Source organism: Prinia subflava, chromosome 9 (genome assembly GCF_021018805.1).
Source record: "Prinia subflava isolate CZ2003 ecotype Zambia chromosome 9, Cam_Psub_1.2, whole genome shotgun sequence".
NCBI lineage: Eukaryota > Metazoa > Chordata > Aves > Passeriformes > Cisticolidae > Prinia > Prinia subflava.
The window spans coordinates 11,809,628-11,825,016 of NC_086255.1; the positions used below are offsets into that span (position 1 = coordinate 11,809,628).

The 15,389-nt window shown below is 47.1% G+C and overlaps 1 protein-coding gene across 3 annotated transcripts in view; it reads left to right on the forward strand.

Annotated features, from left to right (window-relative positions):
• The window catches only part of SH3PXD2A (SH3 and PX domains 2A), a 259,186-nt gene that overhangs the window by 70,939 nt on the left and 172,858 nt on the right, over positions 1-15,389 (forward strand). For all 3 annotated transcript variants that reach the window (XM_063405375.1, XM_063405374.1, XM_063405373.1), the window contains exon 3: positions 10,542-10,617. In XM_063405375.1, the coding sequence (XP_063261445.1) occupies positions 10,542-10,617 (76 nt within the window). The remainder of the gene's footprint in view (positions 1-10,541; positions 10,618-15,389) is intronic.

Genomic DNA, 15,389 nt, shown 5'->3' on the forward strand with positions numbered 1-15,389 from the left:
GATGCTCACTGACAAGCTGAACTTGTACTGACTGCCCAGTGAATCCATGGGTGCTGGTACTCACTCCACATGGCCACCCTTGGCTTAGAACTCTGCTGCTGCCCTGACAGGGATGGACACAGCAGCTCTGGCTTTCAAGGCAGCACTGTGCTGCCTGTGGTGGGTAACAGTGTGCTGGGTATCTCTTGCACCTGTACTGCTGACCTCAGTCTCACCATCAGGTCTTGGAAATGCCACCAGGCAGGGATATGGGCAGGAAACCTCCTGTGGAAGGACAGAGCTGGAAGGAATCCCTCTCCTCCTGGATGCAATCATCTGCCTCCATGTGCTCTTTCTCTCTCACAGCTTACAGCAGTTTTCTCATCTGGAAGTTTGGAGAAGTCACAGCCCTGACAGTATTTCTTGACAATGTGCCTGTGCCACTTAAAAGCTACTGAGATAAAAAAAGACCAAAATAACCCCTACCGTTGTCAAAGACCGCCATCCATGCTTTTCATACTCTGCCAAATATTGCATGTGATTAGTTGGTGTGAGTAGCACAGAATAGCATCTGGTCCCCAAGGAATGCATCCAGAGATGGATGATCATTATCTGAATGAAAATCCCAGAGCAGGGCTGGAGCATGCAGAGTGTAACACGGAGGCTCTGTAAACACTTGGAGTGCCCACCCGGCTCTGAGAGGCACACGCAGCCGCCGTGGCCACCATCCAAGCCCGGCTACTTTCCCAGGGTTTGCTTTCGTTCTCAATTAAATTAATGACAGTCCTCAGGCAGACTTGTACTTACAAAACCAAGATTTCAGTCCTAGCCTCCCTTCTTAGGGTGCCGGGTCCTTTGGGACAGCTCTGGTCCCAGGTCCACTGGGATTCTCCTTCTGGGCATGGACTTTAGGAACTCAGATGTTACCCAAATTCCCCTTTTGCTTTTAAAGAGAGAAAGTTGCCCATGATGCTTGTTGGGGCAGGGATGAGAAGGAGCTGGTGTGGGTCTGACTGTGCAGCTCAGGTTCCCGTGCTATGTGGTTGTGCTAGCAATGGGAGGGCTCTTTAAAACAGATTTCTGATACCCATGAACTTTGTCCTTCCTGTCCAGAAATAAATCTACAGAGAGAAACCAATCTCTGACATGCTGTTACAGTAGGTACCAGTAAAGACAGATTGTTGCAAACCTAGGTTTGTTCTCACATTGTATTCTAGTGTGTAAGTCCTTTTCTCCCTGCACTGCAAGCCAATGCTTTTGGAATCTGCCCTTCCCAGGCAATGACCACCTCTGCTGTCCCTGTGCCACATGAGCATCCTGGGGAAATGCCAGCACGGGGCCAAGGCTGGGCAGTGCCTGACTGAAGGGCCCGTGCCGGGGCTGGGGTGTAAAGCTGGCAGCTGCCTCTGAGCTCTTGGTAACCTCCTGTCCTGCTGGCTGCTTATTCCCTTCCTGGTGGCTCTCAGTAAGGTATCTGCTACGTGTCTGCAGCTCTCTGCCCACTCAGGTGGTGAGATTTGTTGTCTGTACTCCTTCCTAAATCCTCTCAAAGACAAGATACACATGTGTTTGGAACCAGATATGCAGGCAAAACATTGTGGGGTTTGGAGGTAGGGAGAGAGGAAGAAAAGAAGACAAAGGAGTCTCCTCCCAGCATGGAGTTAAAACCTGTGGTTATGTTGTGCTTGGCACAGTTTCCTCATTGTGCTGCGCTGGGCGGTCGCTCTCCTCTGGCAGATGCTCTCCCCAGAGCTATGAGAAGTGTCCTACAGAGATGAGTAGATACCATTTCACATGGAGTTTGTGAAGTAAAATGTGCCATTGTGTTTGGAGCTATTGTTTCTGTTTTCAATATTGAAGTTACTCATGGTTTCCAGGGGACAATATATCAAGCAAACCTAACAGGCTGTAGAGAAGATGTAGATTATGAAAACAGAGGGATTAAGTTTCATACATTTGGAGCTAAAGTCTCATCTCTCTCTTAGCAGTGGGAGTGGGGAAGTACTCTTGCAGACTCACAAAACTCTACCAATTTAAATGAGGGTGTGTTTTTAACAGGGCTTAGTTAAAATTATGGTCAGCACTGTGTGAACAACTTAGAAGACTTTCTAAGGATGGATTCTGTGGGTGCAAGTTCAATTACCATCCAATGTATAAATTTGATTTCAGAGAGTTTTCCTGCCAGGCTTTGCACCAGTTCAAACAAAATCAGTTTGCAAAGATGGGGTCTGGCTGTCTGGGTAGTCCCTGCCTAAAACACCCATGAAAATCCACTGTTACTTCTTTATGAAAGAGGAGTAAGAAAGGGTAGAAGAGGGCATTGCGTGATTGATGTGATTCTCCAGCTCTTGAAATCCCTTTTGGGGACTGCCTGAACCCAGGAGGAGTCACTCTGGTGAACAAGGGGACCCATTAATGAAGGGCCAGCCCCACTTCCCACACGATGCCATCCTAAATCTGTTATGTTACAGAGCAGAGCAGGAATTTGGTTCCCTGGATGATCTGACAGCACTGAACAAAAGTGGTAAAACCAAAACAGCTTGTAAATCATGCTGACAATATTCGGTGTGTGTGTTTGCTAACATTAAGGATGCAATTAATACCAGCACTCTGATAATGGCCCTTGTGCTGCTTTTGGGATGCTTCCTCAAGCACCCTGCTTGCAGCTGCAGTGCAGTGTTTGATGATGCTGCCAGGGGTTTTGTTTAAGGACTAGAGGGATTTTTGAAGCCCTGCAGCTTCCCACTAATCCATCCAGCCTTTGTGCTGGGCTAAGCTGAGTTGAGCTGCTCCTACTTGCATGAATTTAGGGCAGGCACTCTCAGTTTTCGCATTGTGAGGCCTGTAGAGTGGCTTGGTAAAAACAGTGAACTGGGAAACCTTAAAGTCTTAGTGGGGCTACACTGTATTTCAATCATTGGCTTGAAAGGGTTGAGATTTAAAGAAGGACGGAGAGTAAATACTTTTTAAAATGCCCAAATGATGTAGGAAGCTGTGATTAATGGAAGTGACCTTGGTGCTATGCTGCCTTTCAGTGAAGCTCTTAGACTTGCCATTGTGTTTAAAACTGGAACCTTTGCTCTGACAGTGCTGTCAGATGCAGCTCTGCTGTCTGAAGGCCAGAGCTGAGTGTCCAAGGGCACTGTTACTGCAGTGTCCCTCACCAGGACACGCTGGTCTCTTGCTGCTTATGTGCAGTCTGAAAGAACACCTAAAGCCTTTGGGTTTTATAAAGATAAAAAAATTGCAGGATGTAAGGAAAGATGCTCTTATTTTGAAGTTAGCTCTTCTTCCAGACAGAATTTTTAATGTGACCTGCAGTGAGCCTTTTAGAACATGCCTAGGTTGTGCAGCCTGAGCACCTGGGCTGGCTCTGGATGTGCCAGCTCCGGAAAAAATCCGGCAAATGGCTTGCACCCCTTCTGCAGAAGCTAATTGACCTGATGGCATCAGCAAGGCTCTGACATCTCTGCATGACCCTGGGGTGCCACATAACTGCAGCATTCATCTCTCTAAAACAGGCATTGTGGTATGGCCTTACTTCCCAGGGATGCTGTTGGGACAAATCCTCTGTAGATACCAGAGTAACAGGGGACGTATAATCACCATGGATAGATGGGAAAGTATGAAGTAACCTTTGTCCAAGCATCTTCCAGTGTGGTCAAGTTGGATGAGGCCAGTTTAATTTAGCACTGGGGAAAGAAAATGCTTCTGGCAGGAGACTTCAATAGCTGCTCTGTGAAAGGACAGTGTGGTCTTTCTGAGAAGCTCTTCAGAGATGCACCAAGTGCCTCCGTCATCCCAAACCAGCACCTCAGAATGTTTTGCCAGGCTGTGTTAGCCACAAACGCTGGGCTCGTTCTGTGGAGCCTTTAGAGAAAACTGCATTTCTTTATGAAAAATATCAAATGTCTCAGCTGGGAAGAAGCATTCCCCCTTTTGATGGATCATGTTGGGGAAAGACCCCCAGTCTCTGCTCCCTGCCTTCTCCTGCCCTGGCTATTTTAGTTGGATACTGAGAGGTTTGTAAGATTCCCAAGATTTCTTGTGGACATTTTCAGATCTGAGAAAGGCATTTTCCCTTTGAGGATCACACCATGCTGGAAATGTCTGTTCTCTTTATTTTATATGCATTTTCCTGCTTTTGTTTGATTTTCTCACAGATAGCACTATATTTAATTCAGAACATATCCTATAATGCTGTAATTGTCAGGCATGTCAGCTGGTTATCCGGATGACTTTTTGCTGTAATTTTTTTTCTTTCAAAATAAAAGGAAAGCAGTTGCTGCTGCTTCTCAGGGATTGAATTATTGCACTTCTCTTGCATGCTGTGGCATCATGTAACACCACAAGGGAGCCAGTGTCACTGGCTTCCTGATATAGTTATTCCTGCTGCATTGTGGAACCCATTACTACTTTAGGAAGAGATGGAGTTTCACCTCCTTCTGCTGTGTAAGATGTCAGCTCTGTGTGTGAGTGGCTAACAGATGAGCCCTCCTGGGCTCAGTCTGTTCCACGTCCTCACTCAAAGATCTTTTGCAAACTTTTCCTAGTTGGTGTTGTGCTCAGGAACAGCTCTGCTCTGGCCAATTTTGAAGGCGTAGGAGTTAAGCAGGCCGCCTGCTGTCTTGTGTCTGTGAGAGTGAACTGGTTTGTTGCTCCTGTGAGAGGATAAAGCAGAGGAGTAATAAAAAGAGGTTCAGAGAAATCTAGAGAGAGTTCTCTAACAGCTGTATGGTGTGGAGGGATCTGCCCCAGCAGCAGAAGTTTCATTCCCTGCCATGTATCTCCTTCTGTCATTGATCTCAGCAGGTATGGTCCTGAGCTGGAGTAGATGAGGTCCTTACACTTACATCATGGATGCTCCACTGATTAACCTTAGCAGAACACCTACTCTAAAACCAAACAATTGAAGAAATTATCTTCTCCAGACCAGTATGTAGAAAGTGAATCTGTGAAGACAGTCTCTTGTGTTCTCTACTCTTCTTGCTTGTTTTCACCTGCTGACATTTAAATGTTGATGTTACCTGGCAGCATGAGAACCATTCCCCAGAAGTGGTGGCCAACCCTCTTCCTCAAGTGAATCCCTTTGGATTCCCTGGTTAACCAGGATTTGGAATATGCTATGGATGGACAAGCCCACAAATGAGAGGATAATCGTATCCGAAAACCACCAATAATGCTTCAATTTGCCTCTGTCCTGCTGGGTTTAGATGAGTGTAGTTCCTCTGAATTCAGTCTCTGACTCCTGCTCTGCTGAACGGGGCTCAGAGCCTTTGATGGCTCTTGATTACATCTCGCACCACCTACCTGAGATCTGCCTCACATTTTGCAGGTGCAAAACCAGAGACAGGACCAGAGAGGTTTATCCACTGGAAAACTCTGGCAGATGACAGAATTCAAACCCTTCCTGGCCATTTCCTTTCTTGCAGGTCACATGGTTTATAATTCAAAATATAGCTGATGATGCTGAAACCATCAATCCCATCATCAAGCAGCACAGCTGGTTTCCAACTTCAAAATGAAAGGAAATTACTGCAGCTCCTCAGGGGTTTAATTACTAGCTCCTATTCTAGTATCTTACCTCTCCTCATCTAAACTTGTGTTATCTGCATTACAGACTTTCAGTCTTTTCTGATTTGCAGATGCCCTTAACCCCTCTTGCTGAGGTGTGAGTTCCATTGTCACTACTTACAGATCCCTGGGCCAGTATTTTTGCTTTTCTTCCAGTTTCTTTGGCAGCTTCTCTCAGAAGTTTGCACGCAACCCCATTCATGCATAGATGCCTTCTCTTCTCTTCCTCGTCTCCCTGTTGGCTGTAGCTCTTCTTTCTTCCTTGGGACGCTGAGATCAGATCAGATCAGCCTTGTGAGAAGGGCTGTGCCTGATGCCTGACTGTCTTCATATACTTTGCCTTTCAAGTCCATCAGTGTCTAAATTAAAGTTACTGTCAGCTTACCTCATTTTTAATAAAAAATGCATTTTCTGATGAGCACTTGGAAAAAGGAAAGCTGATGTGCCTCTCAGCATTCCGTGTAGGAAGAACTGTAGTCTTGGGATCAGTTGAATGACCAAGAGGAAGGTGACAGGCAGGGGTTTCTAGGGGCACCTTGCAAAAACTCTACTGCTCTTAGTCATGGTTTGATTTTCAACTGCTCTTTCTCTGGGACACAAGTAAATTATACCCTGGAAAGGGAGAGAGGCCTCATCTCTCTCTGTAGAAGGTCATAGTCCTTTATCATTTTGCAGCGGTGGATGTCGTTTTGTTTGCCAAAGTGACACGATCCATCAAAAGGGGGAATGCTGCTTCCCAAAGGGGCTTGCATGAAAGTCATCCTCAGGATCTCTGTGTTATAAATAAATCTCCCTGTGACTGCAGTGCTGACCTCCTGCTGAGCTTTGATTTTCATCTGTGCACATGGCAAACCTGCATCCACCTGAAAAGGAACCAGAAAGATTTCTACACTAATAGGTTATGTGGGTGTCCTCATTTGCTCATTTTAAGAGGAGAACTTAATTCTTCTAACCAGAGGAATTAAAACTGCTCCAAGGAATGAAGGGGAGGAACCACCAGCCCAGCAGGAGCCCATCTGTAGTCTGTGGTATCACGCATAGGTGGAGGTCAGGTAACTGTCTCAGTGGATTAATTTTAGGGAGTTGGATTTGGGCACAAACTTCCAAAACCTCAAAACCAAACCAGGAACAAAGTTCCCACTGGCAAACGCTGCAGGATAAAGCTATTGAACAGTTTATATGTCCATGTCCCCTGCACTGGTTGGTTTTTAGCAGAGTAAAAGCCTCTCCTTCAAAAGAGAAGTTGCCTCTTAGTCTTGGGTGCTGTAAATCCTTATGTCTGCAGCAGAAAGAAATGTTTCATGAAATTTTAACCAAGATAGTAAAATGTTGTAAGTAAATTATCTGGAAGCTGCTTGACTGTCACAGTGGACACGGGAAGAACCACACGAGGACACGCTGGTGAGCGAAGCAGGAAAAAGGGCGAGTTTATTTACAAAACCCAGTTTTATACATTTCCCATGGTGCCCGTGGATTGGAGGATGGAATTCCACCTCTCAATCCACGTTGGTCGAGCTAACTGTCAATCACATTTCTCCTCCTACCTAGAAATATGTAAACAATAAAAGACAGTTAGCAAAACATGGCCAGTGTTTATATTAGAAAATGTGATAAGGTGAAATTTCTGACTCCAATATGAATATAACAGAAGGCTTTAAAAAGTCTTCAAAACCAGGGTGACACTTGACTTTGCATCCAAGACCACTTTCAGTAGGAAAGATGTCAGCAAACCCAGAGCAGTTTGGAGAGACAGAGACTGGAGAGGTAGTTTTGGTGGTGAGTTATTTGTGGACACGCATCTGTTGTGCCAGAAGTGAGAGTGGGATGTGTTTGTTCAGCCTGACTCTAGACTGCCTGAATGGATGGAAATCTCACTTCCTGGTTTCCACATACCCTCCCTGTTTCCAAACGGATCCTCCACCCTGTGATACAGGCACATGGTAACAGGTTTCTTTCTGCTCACCACAGCACTCATACAATTGGAGGTTCCTCCTCAATGTAAGCAGATGAACTGAGCTCTTCCAGTTTTGCCAAAATGCACTGCCCAGCTGTGTTTTCCTGTCTGCCCAAAGCCAACTACATCCCTAGTTCAATTCTTTGGGACTCTGCATCCAGACTTCCCTTCTTTGCCTTCATACTGGGATGAAGTATTGCAGGTGACAGAATTGTTTTCTGATTTAGCAAACTTTGTCCGTAAGTTAACTGTCACATTTCAAAGATGTGAGCAAGAGCTTGTGGAGACTGCCCATGTCTGAGCAGAGTAACTGGGGGCATTAGGTGAAGGGTTTTTTTCATCAGTCATATGTGTATTTGCAGTTATAATAAGAATAACTTCCTTTAATGGAAAAACATTTGTCACAGACAAAAGAGTTTTCAACTTTCAGATGTTCTGCAGACATCTAATTAAGAGAACTGAGAATGTGTTTATTGGTCTTTGTCTGTTAATCATGTGAGGAAAAGGCTGTGCCTACCAGGAGGAATTTTGGTAGTTCAGCCCTTAACTTTCTTCATTCCCAGCTACTCCCTTTGCCTTCTCTTACCAGGGCTGGGCTGAGTGGGGATGTTAGGCATTGGCTCAGGACACCCCATCATCTTTGGAAGATTTGGGATGTTTTTTATTCAGGTCCACTGCTGTTTTTTTCCTCCTGTATACATCTCTTCCTCATCTTCTACTTTGCATCCTTTTCTGTGGGTGGGAGGATACAGAATCCTGCTTTTCTAGGACTTTAGCTCTAACTTGCACTGGCTTTGAATGGCAGAACTGGGTGCAGGAAAGTGCAGAGGAAGGCTCCCTGCTTCTGCTGCACTTTATTTGACTTTAACATCCCAAAGGATCCATGGCTTCTGGAGTGCCCCTGCCTCCCCCAGGTCCCTGCCATCCAGACCTTCCCAGTGGAGGCAAGGGCTGGGGTGGAAAGTGTAGCCTAGGAAAGCTTAGCCAAACTCTTCCAACTTCAGTTTATTGTATCTATTTTGCTGATATCCACCCTTTAGATAAATAGCACTAAGTTACACACATTGTGGCTCTCTTGATGTGGTTAAAAAAGCTTGTATTAGCCAAGCTAATCTAACTCCAAGAATAACCCTGGGAATTTGACTGTATCAGTTCCAGCTTCAATCAGTCACGGCGTAGTAGTAAAGTGAGAATTGCCTTCCTGGCTAAAAGTGTAGCAACAGAGAAACTTCAAGTCAGTAGGCGGGGATTCTCTCCCCCTCTTTTTCCCCTCTTCTTTGAAGGAAGCTCCTGCCCATGCCTGACCTCAGACACCCAGAGCTCTACCTACAAGAAAACAAAATTTCCCATTTCTAATAAAAAAAAGTGTCTCTGTAGGCAGAAAAGTGAGTTAGCTAACAATCCGCAAAGTTATGGTCTATTTATTTACCAGGCTGACTCCCTGATGGGGAAACATGTGGGATCTTTTAAGTTCTTCTCCTGCACAGATGTTCCTTCTACTCCTGAGTTTCCTCTTGATCTTTGGTTTGCTGTGCCATATGGTGAAAACGCTGGAGTTGTTGTGTGTGGTGGAAGACGAGAGGGATTCTGCGTGCTTAAAACAAAACCAGTAAAAAAAAAAAATCTGTTTTTTTCCCCAAGTTAGCAAAAAAATATTTTTAAAAGAAAATCTGTTGAGCTAGCAAAACCACTGTTAACTTGCACAGCCTCCCTGTTGGACACGTAGCACTGATGAGATTAAATGCTGATTGATGAGCATCCCCTCCCTTCCCCCAGCTCTTGCTGCCACTTTGCATATTTGTATTAAGCTGTAGGTCCAGTTGAGGTGAGGAGATAGGGGTTCTGCAAAGGCAAGTAACAAGACTGCTTGCTTTTCCTTCCGTGCCTTCCTCAGAGATCACAGGAGTGTGGACTGTCAGTTTAAAGATGTCTCTCCTGGTCTGTTGGAAAGGAACCCTGGTGCTGGCAGGAGCTTTGGAGCTCCCCCTGCCCGAAGGAGCCAGGGCTTCTGAGTAGGGAGGGGACACTGAGCATCATAGAGACATCATGCATGGGAAGCACGGGGAGAAATGAAGCAGAATGTCAAGATTTGGGTCTCTGTCTTGGTAGCACCACAGGCTGAATGAGAGCGAAAGGTTGCAGAGAGTGAATGGGAGAGATGAGAGGCTCTGGCAGTTTTCAGGGATGGAGTTGGTCTTTTTGGGGCAAGTCCATGAAGGTGTCACTAGAGCAGGTGCATCTTCCTGTCTGAGGCCTTTCAGCTGGTCTTCAGCCTCAGTGGCACTTGTCTATCAGGTCTCATCATCCAAGGGTATATCGTAGGGCTCCTTTAGGAATGTCAGATCAGCATGCAGCTTTCCTAGGCTAGGAACCCTGTGCTAAAGGGTACTGGGCTGAGAGCACACCCACCTTGAGCTGTGCTTTTAGGCCCTTCGTGGGGCTGCTGTTCTGTGGGATGCTTTGCTCTCTGATGCCTCCTTGTCTGCTGTCCTCCATGTAGTGACTGCAGTGGAAGATATTCCCCAAAGCCCCATCTCTGTCTCCCTGGGAAAACAGGAGCACTTTCTTACTGGACCAGGGCAGTGGGTCTTTCTGGCTCTGCTATAAAGGCAGAGCAGGTGTTTTATTAGATGTGCTTTAATCTTATTGCTTGAGCAGCATTTTTAGCCAGGAGGGTGGTCTGTCAGATGGACAGGTAAAACCTGTTGCTCCACCAGCACAGGCAGGCTGTGTATTAGAGACAAGGCGTGTGTTTTGTAGCAAAAACTGGGAGCCTAATTTTAGAATGACAGCAAGACCAGGCTCAGCTGTCTGCCTGGGCCCTGTCCCAGCTCCTTTGTGCTGCCAGAAACTTGCCCTCCCTTTCTTGGAGTTAACTGTATCATACCTTTTTAAGTAGGCTTCCCTCCAACAAGACAAAGCAATTCCCGCAGTTGCTTTTGTCTTAAACCCCACACAAACCAAGAGATCCCCTGGTCCCCATGCAGGCAGTCTGTGTTTCCCCCCTAAAATATTTGTTGTGCTTCCTTTGCAGATGCAGCTTCTGGACAAGTTCCCTATTGAAGGAGGCCAGAAAGATCCCAAGCAAAGAATCATTCCTTTTCTACCAGGTAATGCTGTGGGGAAAGCCTTAAATAAGATGGCTCAGAGCAGCTTCCTCAGCTACTGTCTCTGGTACTTTTTGTGACCATTCTTATAAATGCCTTTTCCCTGGGAGCTCATACACCCTGCCTTGTGATGCCAGACCTGTACCTCCTAAAATAGCTGGCATGGTGTTTAGGGCTCTCAGGGGATCTTGCATCAGCTGTTCTGATTTAGGTTGGCTCGTGCCCTGTTACACAAAAGGATTTGATGACTTCTGGGGAGCTGTGTCTTTGGGGTACAACCAGGCAGCCTGAGCTCCAGCAACCACATGGGAGACCACTGGGGACCAGCATCAGTCTCTGTCATTTCTGGATACTGTGGCTCTGCATTCATTGTTACTGTACAATAAGAATGAATAACTGGAGTTGCCCCTGCAATAGAAAGGAAACTGAAAAAGGGTTAAATGCTAACAGGGATTTCTGCAATGCTGGCCAAGAAGATAAGTAAATATCTTTTTAGCCTGAGACACTGTCCTTCTGACACCTTTTGTAGGGGGCATGAACATGATGGATATCCTGTCCTCAGGGTAACAGCACACACTTCTACATAGCTTCTTCCAGCAGTGGCTGGAGGGATGGCATGGGGGAGATGAGCCAGACCACAGTGTGCTCTTGGAGGTGCAGGCTCTGGCCAGCTCCCTGTTCTCTGATTGTATGATTCTGGCTTAAAGTTTGGCTCGCTGCACTGCCTGCCAGGATAAATGGAGTATTTTCAGCCTGTTAGAAGGTCTGTTCTGTCTCTCGCTATAAAAAGGAGATCCCAGCTCTTCTCTGTGAAGAGGAGCTGGGATGGGAGGGCTTAGTCCTCTCCAGGAGCCTGCTGCAGTCCCTAACACTATATGCAGGCAAAGCACACCTCCAGATGTGTGGTGAGCACAGCTCCACGGTTATTGGGGAGTAAGGACTTGAAATCCAGCAGCACAGACACACAACACAAGCATCAGAGCCACAGCAGGGCAGCACAGCTGCCTGGCAGTGTCTTGGCAGTCTCCATAGACCTTGTGAAAGGCAGTCCCAGGCTTGGGGTTTTCTCTCTGCAGTGTTCTGTGCTGTATCCAGACTCTGTAGCCAGAGGAAGGTGGTGTTGCCATCCTTTTCCTATCTGGGATAAAGAGAGAAGTCTGAGAGTGGGCTCTCTTTTTAGCTGTACTACCAACAAACTCATAGCCAAATCACTTTATGAAACATCTTTGTGATAAGAATGGATACTGCTGGTCTGCTTTTCTTACTGGAAAGCATTTTGAGGTCCTTGAAAGCACACTGTACGGGAGTGCAGATGGCTTCACATGAGGTGCTGTAGAAAAATCCTGTCTGCAGGTAGCATTTGTTCCTCCTGTATTGACTGTCACTAGCTTATCTGTTTTATTTTCTCCTAGAAAAATGTTGGCTGACTGCAGGTGGCTGCTCCTCAGCCTTTGTGCAGATCCTAGTGAGAGTGTTCTGATATATGGGTGCGTGATATTTGCAGAGGGTGAGATAAACCCCATGTGCCCATTACAGCACTTCCTACCCTTCCCACCCTCCAGAAAGATGAGGGAGATGGTAGTGCCACATGTCCTTGAGGGGAAGAGTTATATCTGGAAAACATTTGGGTTGACTTAGTGTCCCAAAGAGAGAAGCTGCCAGAACAGAATAGACCTCAGCTGTATTTAATTTAAAATTTCTGTGATATATGTTCTACTTTTGATATCGAATCTCTGCCTCTTTCTTGTTGAACTGCTGAACAGCCCTTGTTGCTTTACCCAGGAACAAGGTGACTCAGCTAAATGTCAAACAATGTCAAACTGTGTTAAATAAACTAGCTGCCAAAATTAGAATATGCATGGCAGTTCTGCAGCTGGAGCCGTGGATTACGGAAACGAATACCTAGCCATAAACTCCCTTAATTAAAAAATGGCAAGGCAGATGTTTGTACTTAAATCCTACTTTATGAAGATGTTATGGTCCTGCTTGCTTATTGTGGGCCTGATTCAGCTAAGCTGGAGTGGCTCTGCATGCTGGGTTCTGGATGCCCAGGGTTTGCTGTGCCACTTGCAGGGTATGTGACAAATCTCCCCATCAGCTCCAGCTTAGGAAGTTGGCATATTGCATCCTGCAATTCCTGTGTGTCAGTGCTCTCCTGAAATAATAATTAGTGCTGGACTGTGCTGGAAACCTTTTACCTGTAAAACCAAGGAAAATGTAATGGGGTTCAGAGCCTTGCCCCCCCAAGGAGAATGGGTTCAGGAGTAGGAAAGGGCAGTTGTTCTTTCCTCCAGACACCTTTATCTTATTTTCATCTATTTCTTTCTTAGAATATATTTACCATCACTTCTTTGCACAAACAAGGAGTCAGTGGCCTTCAGTGCCATGAAGAGGTGCAAGGAAATTATAAACAGTGCCAGGTAGTTCTGTAGAAAATGTCCTGTGGACAATTTTGTAGGTTTTTTTTTCTTTTTGAGAGTGACTTCCTTGCCTTAAATTTTCTTGTGATTTTTTTTTAACCATGCTGAGAGGCCAAAAGTGATATTTTCATCTTATTTCTTCATTTTATCTTCTATCCCATGAGTTTTTCCATTCTTCTCTCTGATTTCCCTTTATAATGCTGGAAAATCCTGCATCAGGAGGGGTTGTGCAGAGCAAAACTGCATAAGAAACTGTGTGGATTGGCCAGAGACCATTTTTGTAGCTGCTGGTATAAATTTTTTTCTTTGGAGGGAGACTGTGGAGGAGTCAGAATAAAATCTGCTTCAAAAACTCCTCTCTAGAACAAAGACAGTTTGTTGCTTTAAGAAAACATGGATGAAAAGCCCTGTTTGAATGTACCAGTGTGGCTGTTGGCTGAGCCCATCTGCAGTACACTGATTTCTCCATCACCTCTCCTGCTGCATATCTGAGGAATGACCTTTGGAGTGTGGATGAGTAGTTTTGCTCCCTCCCTGTCAGGTACTTTTACATCTGTGTCAGCAGAGAGAAGGGGTTTTGGATTTGGGCTCCCTTTTTCAGGGATCTTGAGGTAATTAATGAAGGAATTTCAGCTGGAAGGAGAAGACTCGTCTGCTGAGCTTCTGGAGACCACAGTGGCAAATGAAATGGCAGAGACAGGGCAATACAACTCTGGGATTAACAGTTTTGCAGTGGTTGACCCAAGACTCCAGGGCTTGCATTGTTTTTCATTTCTCTTGGCACTAAGTGGGAGAGCCATCCGGAGACAAAGCTGGAGGGATGTCAGCTCTTCTTGCTCCACTGTGTCTTCCAAAGTGCAGCCTTGGGGAAAACACTGCATGGCATGAGATCATTGTGTCTGCTGGGCTGCAGATCCCTGCCTCGGACTTGCCGTGGCATGGAGGGCTGGCCATTGATGCAGCCCTTTGCACTTCCCTGCAGATTCCCTGCTGGCCTTCAAGCCAATTTTGACCCCCATGAAGAAACAGGAGGTTTTTGCATAGGATGTGCCAGAAGGGAAATATCTTCACTGGTTGTCTGCTCCACAGCTTCCATGCTGCCTGGAGAGGGAGACATCCTGTTGGAGGAGACTGCTTTGTGTGCCTGGTTTTCCTAACTCTGGGAAGCTGAGTCCTGTCCCAGGGGAGCAGGATGATCAGTGCAGGCTGCCCTACCAGCTTGGGCAGGCAGCTGGAGGAACTACAGGCTCCAGTCCCTGCCTTCAGTGCTTGGTGCCAGACAGGCACCTTCTCTCTTCATTTTATTCCCACTCAGGTCTTCCTCCTTCCTTGACTAGGGCGAGGAAAGATGAAATTATCCCTTTTGGGACGTGTGCTGCCAGTGTAGCTTGGTGGCTGTGTCCCAGGGCACTGGGAGGGATGCCAGCGTGGCGGATGGGATGTCACCCAGCTGCTGTCACCTCGCTGTGCCCCACTGACCTGCCTTGCCCCTGAGAAGAGAAACGCTCCGCCACCATCTCAGAGGGGTCTCTGGGACGTTCTCTGTGGTGGGCAGCGGGAGCACACTGTGTGCCTGTGAGGAGTTTGAAGGACAGGCAGCACGTTCAGGGCGGCAGAGATCGCTGCTGGCAGTGCCAGTTCGGCCCAGGTTCCTGCTCCAGAGCTGTGCCTGGAACAGCGGTGGGAGCGGGGGGAGCTGATCCCTGCCCGGAGGGCTCTGCCTGACTGCCTCATCTCTGGGCAAGGCTCCCGGCTGCCCGGAGAAGCCCCAGTCTCTGGCAGCCCGAGGTTTGCTGGGGGCTGTTCCTGCAGCAAAGGGGAGCCGGAGGAGCCCCAGCCGAGGGCAGGGCCGTGTGTGAGTCAGGAGGGCTGCGGGAAGGGCGAGGCTGGCTCGGGGAGGGCGCGGGCCCAGCACCGCCCAGACACCTGGGGGTGCCGCGGGAGCCGCCCCGCCCGGCACAATGCAGGAGCATGGGGAATAACCTCTCGCCGATGCCGGCTGGGACCTTCCTCACCTCTGTGTCTGCCGCTCCCGGCCCGCAGTGGGGAACATCTGCCGATGAACTGCATCCCAGGTGCTCATGTCTGCTTTCAGGGTTCGGTTTGAGGTGTTGGGTTTGGTTTTTTCCCCTCCCCTCTCCAGTGCTGTCTGTTGGGTAAGACGAAGCTGAGGAAAAGGGCTTCTGTAGGTTTGCAACAGCAAGATATTGTCCACGGTGATGAGAACAGGGTTTGTTTGTGGTGGTTTGGGTTTTTTGGGGGTTTTTTTGGTTTGTTAGTTTGTTTTTTTCCCTCTCACCTTTGTATATTCCAGCTTTTTGCGTTTTGTTTTGCCCCGGGCTGGAGGAGAAGCAG